General features: G+C 38.1%; 1 protein-coding gene across 1 annotated transcript in view; it reads left to right on the top strand.

Moving 5' to 3' along the window:
* Positions 1 to 8,350: 8,350 nt before the first annotated feature.
* Pspc1 (paraspeckle component 1) overlaps positions 8,351 to 15,763 on the top strand; it is a 61,990-nt gene continuing 54,577 nt past the window's right edge. The window contains exon 1 of the mRNA XM_010633815.2: positions 8,351 to 8,884. Coding sequence (XP_010632117.1) covers positions 8,552 to 8,884 — 333 coding nt within the window. The 5' untranslated portion in view covers positions 8,351 to 8,551. The remainder of the gene's footprint in view (positions 8,885 to 15,763) is intronic.

Below are 15,763 nucleotides of genomic sequence, written 5' to 3'. Positions count from 1 at the left end.
AATGAAGAGGTAGAGAAATGCTATCAAAATAAAGTTTGGAATCAATATGAAGAAATATTCCCTTGGACTCCAGATGCTAATGTGGAAGGACAAGCTAGTTTATTTATTTATTTATTTTACTTATTTATTTTTTGGGTACTGGGGATTGAACTCGGGCCCTTGTAAACAAGCTAGTTTAAAACCAGCTGAAAGCTGATTGGGCATTTGTCACTAAATGTGTCCATTATAGCTCATACTGGACTGAAGACATATGAGTACTTGGGATCAGCAGAGAAGCTGTGTAAATGTAATGGACATGGAAGAACCTGTGATTTTCAGTCCTTTCAGAAGCATGCAAGGACAAAGACTGTAGAGAAACCATATGAATCTGATCGATGTGGGAAATCCTACTATGATCTTAGTGAAAGAACTCACCTTAGAGAGACCTTTATATATAAGAAAATTTTGAAAGCCCCCAGCATACTTAATGATGTTCAGATCCGTGAAAGAAATCACAATAGGGAGAAACCCTATGTATGTAAACAATGTCAAAAAGTGTTCAGTAGGCATTAATATCGTAAACAACATGAAAGAATTCACACAGAGGAGCAACCCTATGTATGTAAGCAATGTGGGAAAGCTTTTAGTACCCAAGTATGCTGTAAAATCAATGAAAGAATTCATACTGGGGAGAAACCTTATGTATGTAAGCAATGTGGGAAAGCTTTTAGTACACAATGTTAATAGTAAAATACATGAAAGAACTTGAACTCAGCATTAATTCTATGCATGTAAGCAATGCAGGAAAGCTTTCAGCATTTGTGGTGTTTGACGAAAACACTCACAATCGGGAAAAACCATATGTACATAAGCAGTATGGGAATGCTCTCAGTACACATGTGTTGTTAAATACATGACAGAAACCTGACTGGGGAGAAACTATATTATGTAAGCCCATTTTGAAAATCCTGTAAAAATTTCTGACATAGTAGAGTGATACAATTACTCCTGTAGGAGTAATACAAAAAGCTTGAGGTCAATATTTCTTCATAAAATTTCCAAAAATAAAATCCCAGTAGAGCTCCTAAAGTACATACATTACTGGTTTTTCAGTAAATCACTTAAATATCTGAATTATGTATATCTGTAGAGTTTAATAAAAAAAATATTGAGTTGACATAGATATTTTTGTGTATCTTTGAGCTTAATACATAAGTGTCTTAATTGATTATGGTGAGTTAAAATGTATTTTTGGGGGCCGGGGATTTAGCTCAGCAGTTCAGTGGCCTGCCTTGCAAGGGCAGGGACCCGAGTTCAGTTCCCGGAACCAAAAAAAAAACAAACGTATTTTTTACTTTCAAGTAGAGTTAGTATTTGTGTAGTTTTTGTTTAGTCTTTACAATTCGGAGGTGTAAGTCATTAAATTGTTAATTAGGATTTTGCCACTACTTTCATTTTAAATTTTTTGGTGTGTATATTCTGTATTCTGTGCAACAAAATATTTTTGAATTTGCCATATTTTAATTAACATAAATATTTTCAGAACTTGTGAACATGTTTTTGACAGTTGATTTGTTTTCACACAACTTGTACATGAGCATGTTGTTTCTCATATTGTGACAAGATATCTGCTTATATCCCAACATTATACATATCATGTACTTAATTTTGCCTATTTTCTTTCATATTAAAGCTAATATTATTATTGTTTTAAAAATTCTATTAAAAGTATACATAGGAGCTGGGCATGGTGGCACACACCTGTAATTCCAGCACTTGTGAGGCTGAGGCAGGAGGATCACTGTGAGTTTGAGACCAGCCTGGGCTACATAGTGAGCTCCAGATCAGTCTCAACTACATAGTGAGGCCCTGTCTCAAACAAACAAACAAAAAACAAAAATCACATATGCATAGAAGACTAACACAATCTGAAGACAGAATATCAGATATAGAAGATAGGATGGCAGTGACCATGAAAAGAGAGATCTCTTAAAAATACTATGGGACCATGAGAAATCAGTCCAACAGCTCCTAGATGATGCAAAGAAGAATAATATAAGATTAGTAAGTGTCCATGAAAAAGCAGGAGAAAGCACAAATGACATAAAAAAAACTGTTCACAGAATTAATGATAGAAAACTTTCCAAACAGGGAAAAAGAACTTGACATCCAGATAAGTGAAGCATATAGGACTCCAACTAGTTATAATAAAATAAAATATAATAATCAAGATCCCAGAAACCCAACAGAAGTACAAAATATTACTAAGCAGTTAGAGAAAAGAAATAAATTGCATGCAAAGGAAAGCCAATCAGAATCACAACAAACTTTTCAACACAAACCCTCAAGTCAAGGAGAGCCTGGAAAAAGTTATTTCAAGTTTAAAAGAAAACAACCACCAACCTAGGCTGATGTATACTGCAAAGCTATCTTTAAAAATTGATGGAGAAATAAGATATTTTCATGACAAAGAACACCTGAGAAACTTCAGCACTCCAAATAATTTTTTAGTTTTTTTTTTTTTTTTTTTTTGGTACCGGGGATTGAACTCTAAATAATTTTTTTAAATATCCAAGAAAAAGACAATGAAGGTCACAACTGCAAGAGGCCCAAAAGAGCAAATTCAATAGGCAAGAATTTAAAGAGAGAGGGAGAAAAATAAAAAAGAACCAACAACAGGAAAATAACATAACAAGAAGTCAATACACATCAGTTATAACCATCAATATACTGCAATGGCCTCAATTCACCAATCAAAAGAAATAGACTAGGAAATGGATTAAAAAGCAAAACCCAACAATATGCTATATACAAGAAACACACCTACCAAGACCTGTCATGTAAAGGTACAAGATCCCAGGAATGAATGTAACTGTACTGTATAACTAAAATGTAGCAATAAACTCAATTAAAAAAAAAAGAAACTCACAGATGGAAAGTAAAAGGATGAAAAACAAGAACACGGATTTCTTGATAACCTGGGTAGCTACCTTATTTGCAGACAAAGTAAACTTCAAACCAAAACATATTAAGAGAGACAAAGGTCACTACATCCTTGTAAAGGGAACAATCCAACAGGAAGAGATGACAATCATCAATATATATGTACCAAACATTAATGCTCCCAACTTGTAAAACAAATATTAAGGCCCATGAAACACCAAATAAGCACTAATATAATTGTAGTGGGGGGTCCTCAATATCCCACTGTTACAAATACACAGATCATCTATGCTAAAAATCAACAACGAAATACCAGAACTGAACCAAGCTTTTGAACAAATGGACTTAATAGATGTCTACAGAGTGTTCCACCCAACAAAATCAGAATATACATTATTTTAGGCTGCACCTTGGGTCATTTTTCAAAATAGACCACATGCTAGCTCATACAGCATGTTTAAATAAATGCAAAGAAATTAAATTTATCCCTTGTATATTATCAGACCATAGTGCAATTAAACTGGAGATTGATAGCATAAGAAACCGTAAGAACTTCACAAACACTTGGAAATTGAATAACATTCTCCTGAACAACCAGTGTGTCACAGCAGAAATTAAAGAAGAAATCAGACAGATTTTACAATTTAATGACAATGCCAGTGCAATATACAGGAATCTATGGGATACGATGAAAGCAGTTTTACACAGGAAATTCATAGCAGTGAATGCCCACACTAGGAAAATGAGCTCAAATAAACAACGTAATAGTGAATCTTAAGCTCCTAGAAAAAGAAGAGCAAGAGAAACCCAAAGCTCATACAAGGGAGGAATTTATAAAGATCAGAGCAGAAACCGATGCAATGGAGACTAAGAGAATGATACAAAAAAATCAACAAATTGAAGAGTTGGTTTTTCAAAAGAATAAATAAAATCAATAAACCCTTAGCCAACCTTATGTTTTTAAAAAAAGGGAAGAAAAGGCTCAACTCCATGCAATCAAGAAGGAAAATGGTGAAGTCACAACAGATCCAGCAGAAATTCAGAGGATCATCAAAACCTAGAGAACCTATACTCTAATAAAATGGTAACACAAAAGAAATGGACAGATTTCTAGATATATATGAATTACTTTGTTGAGCAAAGAAGATATAAAAACTCTAAATGCCCCAATTACAATCAGTTAAATTGAAAATGTAATTAAAAATGTACCAATAAAGAAAAGCCCAGGTCCTGATGGCTTCACTGTTGAATTCTACAAAATGTTTACAGAACTATTGCCACTACTCTTTAAACTTTTCAGTGAAATTGCAAGAGAAGCAATACTTTCAAATTCATTCCTGGAAGTAAGTGTTACTTTGATTCTAAAACCAGGGAAGGTTTCAACCAAAAAAGAGAACTACAGGCCAATCTTCCCCATGAATATAGATGCAAGAATCCTCAATAAGATACTGGCAAACAGAATACCGAGGATTCATCAAGAAGATCATACACCCTGACTAAGTCGGATTTATTCCAGAGATGTAAGGATGGTTCAACATATGTAAATTAATAAGTGTAATACACTATATTAACAGAGTCAAGGACAAAAATCATGAGATCAGTAGATGCAGAAAAAGCATTCGACAAAATTAAACACCCATCAATAAAAAAAGCCCTGCAGAAAATTAGAATAGATGATCTTTATCTCAACTTGATAATGGTTATCTATGAAAAACCAACAGCCAACATCCTACTCAACTGTCAAAAACTGAAAACCTTCATGCTAAAATCAGGAACAAGACAAGGTTGTCCACTATCTTCACTTCTGTTCAATATTGTTTTGGAAACATCAGCCACAGCAATTAGATGAGACAAAAAAAATAAAACAATAAAGATAGGAAAGGAAGATGTGAAACTGTCATTATTTTGATGATGATATGATACTCTACACAGAAGACCTAAAAAACTCTTCCAAAAGAGTTCTAGAATTAATTGACAGATTCAGTAAAGTAGCTGGATACAAAGTAAATACTCAAAAATCAATAGAATTCTTATACACAAATAGACTCGCTGAGAGTGAAATTAGGGAAACAATCCCTTTCATAGTAGCATCCAAAAATTTTGAGATATCTAGGAATCAATCTTAGGAAGGGAAACAAGACCTCTGCATTGAGAACTATAGCACTCTGAAAAAAGTGATTAAACAGGATATAAGAAAATGGAAAGATATCCCTTGTTCCTGGGTAAGAAGAATCAATACAGTGAAAATGGCTATACTTCCCAAACTACTATACAAATTCAATGCAATCTCTATTGATATCCCAACAGTATATTTCACAGAACTAGAGAAAACAATACAAAAATCCATTTGGAACAAGAAGAGACCTAGAAAAGCAAAAGCAAGTCTAGGCAACAGAGACATGGCAGGGGATATCACAATCCGCAATTTGAAACTATACTACAAAGCCACTGTGATAAAAACAGCATGTTATTGGCAAAGAAACAGATTCGAGGAACAGTGGAACAGATGAAGAAACAACTGACATGCTCAGCTGACTCATCTTTGACAAAGGAGCCAAACACCCTCACTGAAGGAAAGATAGTCTCTTTAATAAATAGTGTTGGAAAAATGGGATTTCAACTTGTCAAAGTTTGAAATTAGACCTGTATCTTTCACCATGCACTAAACTAAAACCCAAGTGGATTAAAGATAAAAGTATTAAAACAGAAACACTAAACTTGTTGGAAGATAAGTTATGTAGGACTCTTGCAGATATTGGCATAGCAAAAGACTTTATGAACAAATTCTCAGTAGTACAGGAACTAGCACAAAGAATCAACAATTGGAATCTCATCTTCTTAAAAAGTTTCTGCACTGCCAGAGAAATCATAAGCAGAGCTATGAGACAACCCATAGTGTGGGAAAAAAATTTTTACTAGCTGTTCCTCAGACAAAGGTCTACTATCTAGAATATATAAAGAACTCAAAAAAGCAGACCCCCCTACTATAAAGAACAAATTTAAAAAATGGGCATCTGAAATGAACAAACATTTCTCAGACAAAAAAGTAAAAGCAGCAAATAAACATATGAAAAAATGTTCAACATCACCGGTCATTTGAGAGATGCAAATGAAAACAACAGAGATTCCACCTCACCCTAGAAAGAATGGTTGCTATCAAGAAATCAACCAATAACAAATGCTGATGGAGTTGTGGGGAGATAAGAATCCTTCTTCATTGTTGGTGGGAGTGCAGACTGGTGCAACCACTGTGGAAATAAATATGGAAATACCTGAAACAACTAGGATTAGAAGTCCCATTTGACCCAGCTATTTCTCTGCTAGATATCTTCCCTAAAGAATTAAAAGAATTACACCACAGCCATATATACTCACCCACATTTGTAGCACCACAGTTTGTAATAGCTAAAATTTGGAAACAGTCCAATTGCCCATCAACTGGAGACTGGATAAAAAAATTGTGTGTGTGTGTGTGTGTGTGTGTGTGTTAATAAAATGGAGTACTACTCAGCCACAAAGACCAAGAAACTAGAGATACTTATAGCTAAGTGGATGCACATTGAGGCCATACTCTTAAGTAAAATTAATGTCAGACATGTATAAACACCAAATAGTTTCTCTAGTGTGAAAAATTAATAGTGTAATAAGGATCAAAATGTATAATTGATATTGTGTAATAGGAAGCAAAGGTCTAAAAGAGTAGAGGAAGTGGGATGGGTAGGGGAAAGGCAAAAAGGGAAAAGAAAAAATATGTGAAAAGGCAATACATGAAACAATGTCTTTGTAAGCACGGAAGGGTGGAGTGGCTAAAGGTAGGGCTGGGGAATGGGGGAAAATAAGAACCAAGATAAGTCACATAAAGGTCCAAGATCCCAATGATGACTGTAACTGCATTGTATACTTAAAATGTACCAATTAATTTAAGATAAAAAATAAATATCTATATTGAAACCTTTTGTGTGAATAGTTTTTATTTTACTTGGATGCTTAGGATTATTTATTTGAAGTGCTGGGGATTGAACCCAGGGCCTCACATGTGCATGAAGTATCTAGGCCCAAATACTTAGAGAAGTGGTGTTGCTTTTATAAAATAAGAATATGTTGAACTTCACGAGAAATTGCTGAATTTTATTCTTTTTAAATGTGCATTAAGTATACATGACAAGTCAGTAGTAGTACAAGGTGAGGAGCTCAGGTAGATACAGTATGACTTACAGATTGTCAATATTGTACATACTGGCTATCTGACTCTTCACAAAAAAAGTATATATGTGTTTGTCATAAATCTGTGCCCGATACAGTACTTCATGATCTGGTTGTATTAATTTTGTTTTGTTTTCTGGAGACAGCGTTTTGCTACGTAGTCCAGGCTGGCCTTGGATTCACTATGAAGCCCAAGCTGGCCTTGAACTCATGGTGATCCTCCTGCTTCAGCCTCCTGAGTGACGGGATCACAGACATGCACCACCAAGCCTGACATGGTTGTATTAATAGTATAAGCAATTATGGGGAGTCCTTCTTTGAAGTCCATAATCAACAGCACAATCATTTTATAAAATGGATTTTTTTTTCAGAAAATAAAAACGTTCTTGAAACTTGACTGAAATATAGATGTCTTAAAATTACTGTGGAGTAGCTTGACATTGAATGCTTTGTACAAAATATCTATTTTTATTTTCTCCTATTGAAAATTGAGTGACTGTCTAGGCTTCACAGTGAGTTCAAAGCCAGTCTGAACTACGTGGGGAGACCTTGTCTCAAAAAGAAAAAGAAGCCAGGTGTGGTGGCACAGGCCTGTAATCCCAGCACTCAGGAGGCTGAGGCAGGAGGATCGCTGCAGTTCGAGGCCAGCCTGGGCTTCATAGTGGGTTCAAGTCCAATCTGGACTATATAGACCCTGCCTCAAAACAAAACAAAACAAAACAAAAAAAAACTACACACAAAACTATGGTTGAGAGGATGGGAAGGGAATGAAAGAATTGAGATGTGTTACCTACATGTACCAACTTCCCACCATAAATGTAATCATTGTGTACTGCCAAAAACGTCCGTACTAATAAAAATTTTACACGATTTTTTTCTTGGTACCCTGGGATCCAACTCGGGCCCTTGTGCTTGTGAGGCAGGAGGTGGAACCACTGAGCCAAATCCCTGGCCCCTAGTAAAAATTTTTAAAACAAAAAAAAAATTGAGCTTGATGCTCAGAAGAATAAAGACATTCCCTAAATCATTGTATTTGCATCCACTGTTGCCCACATCACATAATTCGTCCTGTACTCCCAAGTACCAGCTAGCCACGGGACTGGAAGCTGCCATCCCCTGCACTAGGCTGGAATGGTAAGGCGCGCAACACTGTGCACATGCGCAATGGCAGCCGAAAGTGCTGTTGGCGCACAGTGCGCGCAGGCGCGCCGCGGTCTTTGCGGAGGGGCTGGGCTAACGTTGGCGTTTCTTCTTTCAACTTCGGATTGTCGCAGCGCCATTTTGAATGAGCCGCAATCGCTCGTGTGTGTCTGGGAAGTAAGGCTGCTTGTAGGCCACCTGGCCATCTGTCCTGGGTGTCCTTGTCTTGTTTCCATAGACACACGCAGAGAGGTAGCCACTTATAAGTCTAGGCCAGTTCAAGGAGATGATGTTAAGAGGAAACCTGAAGCAAGTGCGCATTGAGAAGAACCCGGCCCGCCTTCGCGCGCTCGAGTCTGCGGCGGGCGACAGCGAGCCCGCGGCCATGGAAAAACCCGTGGCCCCGGAGGACCGCCCGGAGGAGGAGATGGGCTTCACTATCGACATCAAGAGCTTCCTTAAGCCGGGCGAGAAGACTTACACGCAGCGCTGCCGCCTGTTCGTGGGGAACCTGCCCACCGACATCACAGAAGAGGACTTCAAGCGGCTCTTCGAGCGCTACGGCGAGCCCAGCGAGGTCTTCATCAACCGGGACCGCGGTTTCGGCTTCATCCGCCTGGTGAGTTTCTGCGGCGGGATCCCGGCAGCCACCGGGGCGGGGGCGCTTGAGGGACAGTGCTTTGAGGCTAAAGCGTGCGGCCGAGGAAATGAATCGGACGTGAACTTGGAACGGAAGCTGCGGAGACTGCTGAAGAATTACCCCAAGTATCTCCCTGCCTGCAACCCGATCTGTATGCATTTAACAGTGTACCCCATTAGTTTGACCTAAGCGCACTCCCAATTACCCTAAACTTCAGGGTGCTTTAGGTTTGCTTTGGGAACACTAAGGTGTGCAGGGCAGGGCAGTGTGGAATTGTTAGGAAGTATCAGATATGTTTCTGAGCAACATTCTACATGGTTCGCACGGAGAGAGAGGATGGTAGATATATACACCTACTCTTTTAAGTTATTCCTAGCAGTAAAATGTTATGCGTCTTGCAGTCTAAATTTTGTTTGTTTTGTTTTGGTACCAGGGATTGAACTCGGGTCCTTGTGCTTGCAAGGCAGGCCACCGAACCGCTGAGCTAAATCCCCGGCCCCATTGCAGTCTAAATTTTGAAAAGCTTTACAATAACTTGGACCAAAATTGTGCCTCCCATATTTTATAACGGTTAGACAGAGTTGTACTCACAGGACAAAATACTTTCTATAGGTTTTGCTACGCGCTTCTTGGTGTGTTTATCAGACCTTCGTCTTTATTGTAATTCATATTTGATTACTGGCTCTTTTCCAACACTTACCTTTTTTAGAGAGGAGATTGTCCTTAAAAAAATTTTTTTTTGAGATAGTATCGCACTGTCTTGAACAGAGGCCTTGAACTCTGGATGTACCCCTGACTGGCCTCGCGTGGGTGCCTACTCCGTTCTACAGGTGTATATTTTTTAAGCATTTAAGTGATTGGTTTTTCTTTTATTTTGCTAGTTAGACACTCAAAAGTACGAGACATTGCAGTTTGTGGACACTTCCTTATTGGAGTTTTTGGCTTTCAAAAATCAGGTTCTTTCCATGTATGAGCAAAGCAAAAATTTAAGATGTAGATACAATTGATTGTAATTAAATGGTACTGTATTTTGGGGACCATACTTGAATATCTAAGTGAGGGGTGAATATTCACAAGTATTGATAATGAGACATTAGACTTTGGAATTTAAGTTAAATAATAAATACATTTTTAACAGAATTAGGAATGTGTACCTTTTTTTTTGGCCAGAAGGGAACAGCCTGTCACCTGGTAAAATTTTTAATAAAAAAGTTGGGCTGGGGGTGTAGCAGGGTGGTGAAGTACTTGCTTAACGTGCCTGAGGCTCTGAGTTCCATCCTCAGTGCTATAAATGGTGTAGAAAAGGGCAAAAATTATCTTAAAAGAAGTTAGGTTTTGCTAGGTGTAGTAGTGTGTGCCTGTAATCCCAGCACTCTGGAGGTAGAGGCAGGAGGATAGCTGAGAGTTCAGGGCCATCTTGGGCTAATGACTTTTGGTCAGCCCTGTCTCAAACAAACAAAAAAAGTTAGGATTCTACGATAGAGTAATATAAGTAGCTTTTGGTAAACTTTCCAAAATGAATTTATGTAATAATAGTTTCATGATTCTTAGCTTCTGGCACTTTTTCTGAAATTGACACTCTGGAGAAGTGATTTTGGAGGGGCTTCATTTCCCTCTGTTTTGCTAGCTTTGCACTTAAAAATCAAATATTTTATTGAAATGGGCAAATCTTTTTTATCCTTTAGAATATTAGTAATTGACAATTCTTTCTTCCCTTACTATATCAGCACTGTCCAGTGGAACTATGTGTACTAATAGGAATGTTGTGTATCTGCACTGTACAGTATGGTAGTCACTAGCAATACATTTTTCCCCCAGTGCTGGAGTTTGAACTCATGGCTTTCACACTGAGCAACATCCCCAGACTTCTGTCTGACTTTCTTTTCTTTCTTTCTTTCTTTACTAGTGATTGAACTCAGGACCTTGCCCTTGGGAGGCAGGCAGAGGAACCACTGAGCTGAATCCCTGGACCATCCCCAGACTTAAAAAAAAAATTTTTTTTAGAGACAGGATTTTCCTGTGTTGCCTGTGTGAGGCTCAAATTTGCCACCCTCTTTCAGCCCAAGCCTCCCAAACTGTTGAAACTATAGGTATGCCTCATTGTGCCCAGCTGACTTAAAAAAAAAAAAATACACACACACACACACACACACACACACACACACTTCATATGTGACTAGAGTACTTGAAGTGTATAGTGCAGTTTTAATTTTAAGCCAGGCATGGTGGCACATGCCTCTAATCCCAGAACTCAGGAGGCAGGAGGATTGCTGTGAGTTCAAGGACAGCCTGCACTACAAAGTGAGACTCTGTCTCAAAAACAAACAAAAAACCCAAACAAATAAATTTTATTTGTTCATAATTTAAATTTAGTCATATGTAGCTGGTTTATGGGGCAGAACAACTCATTCATTACTTTTCCTCCTGTTTATGAAAAATTTTCTGTGGGATTGTGGAGGTGAAGGGTTGGTGTTTATTCTTTTTGGATATACTCTTTCAAATTTAGTACCCTAAATTTTGTGTGGGCGTAAGAATAGTAAAGATTTGTTAGTTGAAAATTGGAATTTAGTTTACAAAATTTGAATTTATAGATAGCTCTGTAGTTTAGCCAAGTATGCACTATAGCCTATAATCCCAGAATTTGGGTGGCCGAGGCTGGAGGATTGCAGAAAGTTCAGGGCCAGCCTGAACTACATAGTGAGACCCCCATCTCAAAAAAGCCCAAAACAAACAAACAAAAAAAGAACCTCTCAAAACTCCCAAAAATCCTAAAAAGCACAGAGGCTGGGTCTGGGCCTGGTCTCACATTTCTGTAACCCCAGCACTCAGGAATGAAGCAGGAAGATATCTTCAAGTTCAGGGCCAGCCTGGGCTACAAAATAAATTCAAGGCCTATCTGAGCCACTAACTGAACCACCTAGCAAGACCCCGCCTAAAAAAAAAAATGAATTGTGTGGCTCAGTGCAAAGTTTCTGGGTTAATTTCCCAGGACTGCAAAAAAAAAAAAAAAAAAAAAAAAAAAAGTGTTGTAATTTTATTTGGTTTATGTTGCTGGAAATACTTTTTATTCAGTAACTAATCTTTTTTGAGACAGGGTCTTACTATCTAGTTCAGACTGCCCTGGAACTCACTGTGTAGCCCAGGCTGGTCTAGAACTTTCAGGATCCTCCTGCGCTAGCCTCCCAAGTGCTGGGATTACAGGTGTGTGCCACCATGCCCAGCTCAATAACTAATCTTTAAAATGCTAATAAAGTTCATAAACTGTAGTTGTAATTTTCCAGTTAATTGATGGATAACACTTTTGATGTAGTGTTGAGTTAGCATTACTAAAATCTCTGTTGGGGAAAAAGAAGTTTTTGTTTTTGTGATGCTGGGGATTGAACGCAGGTCCTTCACACTGAGGAATATCCCCAGCCCTTAAGTTGGTCAGGATAGGTTGAACTTGTGTGGCTGGGAGAAATTATTTATTTATTTATTTATTTAGGTACCGGGGATTGAATTCAGGCCCTTGTGCTTGTGAGGCAGGTGCCAGAACCACTGAGCTAAATCCCCGGCCCTGGGAAAAAGAATTTAAATGGCTCTGATGGTCCTAATCCAAATTATGTGCTCCTGATACATTAGGGATGTGTATTTTTAGGCACATTGTGGAATTTTTAAACCCAAAGATTATTTTTAGATTTTGATTGGATAATTAAAATTGGATAAATTAATTGTAAAATGTTAGTACATTTTAGAGTTAGTTTGATGTAGCTAAAACTGCTGTTGTTTTGACTTGAACTTTTCTCTGTTTTCAGCTTAGTAAAACAGATTTCTGAGTGTTTCCTGTCCAACATCTTCAGCTAGATCTCTATTTGGTCTAAGCAGAAGGCCACCTAAATTGTTTCCCCTTTATACATACTAGCAGTGTTGACCCTGTAGCATCTCGAGTTTAATCACACATAATCAACTGAGAATTTGTTAATACTCCAGAGGGCTCATTCCAGATCTACTGAATTAGAAAATTCTGAGGATCAGGCCCAGGAATATTAGGCATTAAACAGCTGTCAGTGTTACTGATGCATGTGGGCCAGGAATTTGTCTCAGTGGTTCCGCCACCTGCCTTGAAAGTGCAAGGGCCTGAGTTCGATCCCTTATACCAAAAAAATAGTTTGCAAACCACTATTCTAGATAAATCAATTAAAGAGTTAAAAATCAACTGAGTTTACTTTTGTTTTATTGGAGGCATATCCCTGCATGTGTTTTCTTTGTAATTATGAAGTAATGCATACTTATAAAATGTTTGGATATTATAAACTATGTTGTAGAGTATATTTAGTGGGCCTGCCCAGTATATAATTTCAGGTCATTATTTATTTATTTATTTAATTTTTGGGTTTTTGAGACAGGGTCTCACTATGTAATTCAGACTGCTCTGGAACTCATTGTGTAGCCCAGGCTGGTCTCGAACTCACAGCGATCCTCCTGCCTTTGCCTCCTGAGTGCTGGGATTACAGGCATGCGCCACCACACCCAGCCAGGTCATCTTTTATTTCAAGAAAACTCTCTTAATTAATTTTTTTTTTTTGGAGACACGGTCTCACTATGTTGTGCAGGCTGGTCTTGAACTCACTGTATGGCCCCGTATGGCTGTGAATTCAGAGTGATCTTCCTGCCTCATCCTCCTAAGGCTGCAATCACAGGTGTGTGCCACCACACCTGGCTTAATTACAATTTTGATATTAGTGAAAGATCATTCTTTGCACTGATTTAGTAATCATATACCTTTACACCAGCATCATACTCTATAAATTCATCCACTTTGGAAAAAGTCTCACTTATAACAGCATGGGGCTTGGAGGGGATATCTAGACACAGCCATACAAACGGATAAGGAGTGAGTTTTATAGAAACTGTAAAATAACAGTTGATAAAAGTTATACCTTATGTTTCTGAGTCATGAAAAAAAATCTTTGGTTTCAAGTACATCATTTTTGTTGATTTTCGCTTTAATTGATTTTGCAGATATTTCAGTATATATTTAGAACAGTGGTTCTCAAGCAAAATGTTCTGCTCTTCAGAAGACCTGACAATATCTAGAGACATTTTTGGACTTAAGGCTATGCCTGGGTGCAGTTTTGAGTGTCAGACTACAGGAGAGGTGATTCTACCAGGAATGCTGCTAAACAGCCCCATAACAAGTGTTATATGGCCCAGATGGTGCTGAGGCTGAGAACAATGATCCTGGTTTAGAAAATTTACAAGTGAAAAGTACAATATATATACATACATACATACATACATTCATTCATTAATTCATTTATTTATTGGTACTGGGTTTTGAACTCAGGTCCCCTTGGGCTTTCAAGGCAGGTGTAGTATCCTGAGCTAAATCTCCAGCCCTATTTATTCATTCATTTATTTATTTTTTGTTGCTGTGGATTGAACTGAGGGCATCACGCTTACCAAGCACGCTTACCAAGCACATGCTATACCACTGAGTTACATACCTCCAGCCCTTTTAATTTATTTTATTTTTGAAGTACTGGGAATTGAACTCGGGGCCTTGCATATACTGTACATGTGCTCTACCACTGAGGTACATCCATACCTACCTGCATACCTACCTGCTTGCTGCCTGTTCTCTCCCCTCTCCCTTCTCTCCTCTCCCTTCTCCTTCTTCCTTCTCCCTCTTCCCCCCTTCCCCCCTCTCTCTCCCCCTTCTGCCTCCTCCCCCTTTTTGTCTCTGTCTCTTGGGATGTTTTCACTGAATTGAATCTCCTGAACAGGTTGGTCTTGAACCTCCTGTCTTAGCCTTTCAAGTTGCTGGGAATATAGGCATGTGCCACTGCCCTGCTTCAGGATTACATTTTTTTAGGGTATTTCAAATTTATGCATAGTGAAATACATGTTTTTTTTTTTCTTTTTTTGATGCTGGGAATTCAGCCCAGGGCCTTGGTAAATGCTAGAAAACTGCTCTACCACTTAGCTACATTACCAGCTCCAAAATTTTTTTTCAGCTTTAATTGAGTTTATTGGTACATTTTAGGGATACAGTACAGTTACATTCATTGTTGGGATCTTGTACCTCTACATGACAAGTCTTGATTCTCATTTTTTCCCTTTACCCCTGCCCTCCCTTCACCCCCTCCTCCCCTCCCCATCTACAAACACTATTTCCATCTTTTCACTATCTCACATTTTTTTCTTTGCCCTTATTACCTTCCCCTTCCCCTACCCATCCCACCTTCCCAGCACCTTTAGCTCCTTTCTTCCCATTTCTAAATGTCAGTAATCTTATTAGGATCTTATGTATTATTGCAGATTATTCACATCAGAGAAACTATTCGGTATTTACACGTGTGACTTATTTATTTCACTTAGGAGTATATCTTCAATATGTATCCATTTTCCTATGAATGAATCTATTTTCTCATTCTTTATGGCTGAGTAATATTCCATTTTATAGAAAAACCACATCTTCTTTATCCAGTTTCCAACTGATGGGCAAATGGGCTGTTTCCAAGATTTAGCTATTACAAACTGTGCCGCTATAAACATGGATGCGCATACTTCTCTGTGATATGATTCTTTTAGTTCTCTTAGAAAGATACCCAGCAGAGGGATGGCCGAGTCAAATGGAACCTCCAGTCCAAGCTCTTTGAGGTATCTCCATATTGATTTCCACAGTGGTTGCACCAGTCTGCACTCCCACCAACAATGGAGAAGGATTCCTTTCTCCCCACAACCCCGCCAACATTTGTTATTGTGTGATTTCTTGATAGCAGCCATTCTTTGTGGGGTGAAGTGGAATCTCAGTGTTGTTTTCATCTGCATCTCTCGAGTGATCAGTGATGTGGAACATTTTTTCATATATTTATT

Source organism: Fukomys damarensis, unplaced genomic scaffold (assembly GCF_012274545.1).
Source record: "Fukomys damarensis isolate Sample0158 unplaced genomic scaffold, DMR_v1.0_HiC HiC_scaffold_38, whole genome shotgun sequence".
Lineage (NCBI taxonomy): Eukaryota > Metazoa > Chordata > Mammalia > Rodentia > Bathyergidae > Fukomys > Fukomys damarensis.
The sequence above is the reverse complement of the archived record's forward strand: the minus strand, read 5'-3'. Positions and strand labels throughout refer to the sequence as shown.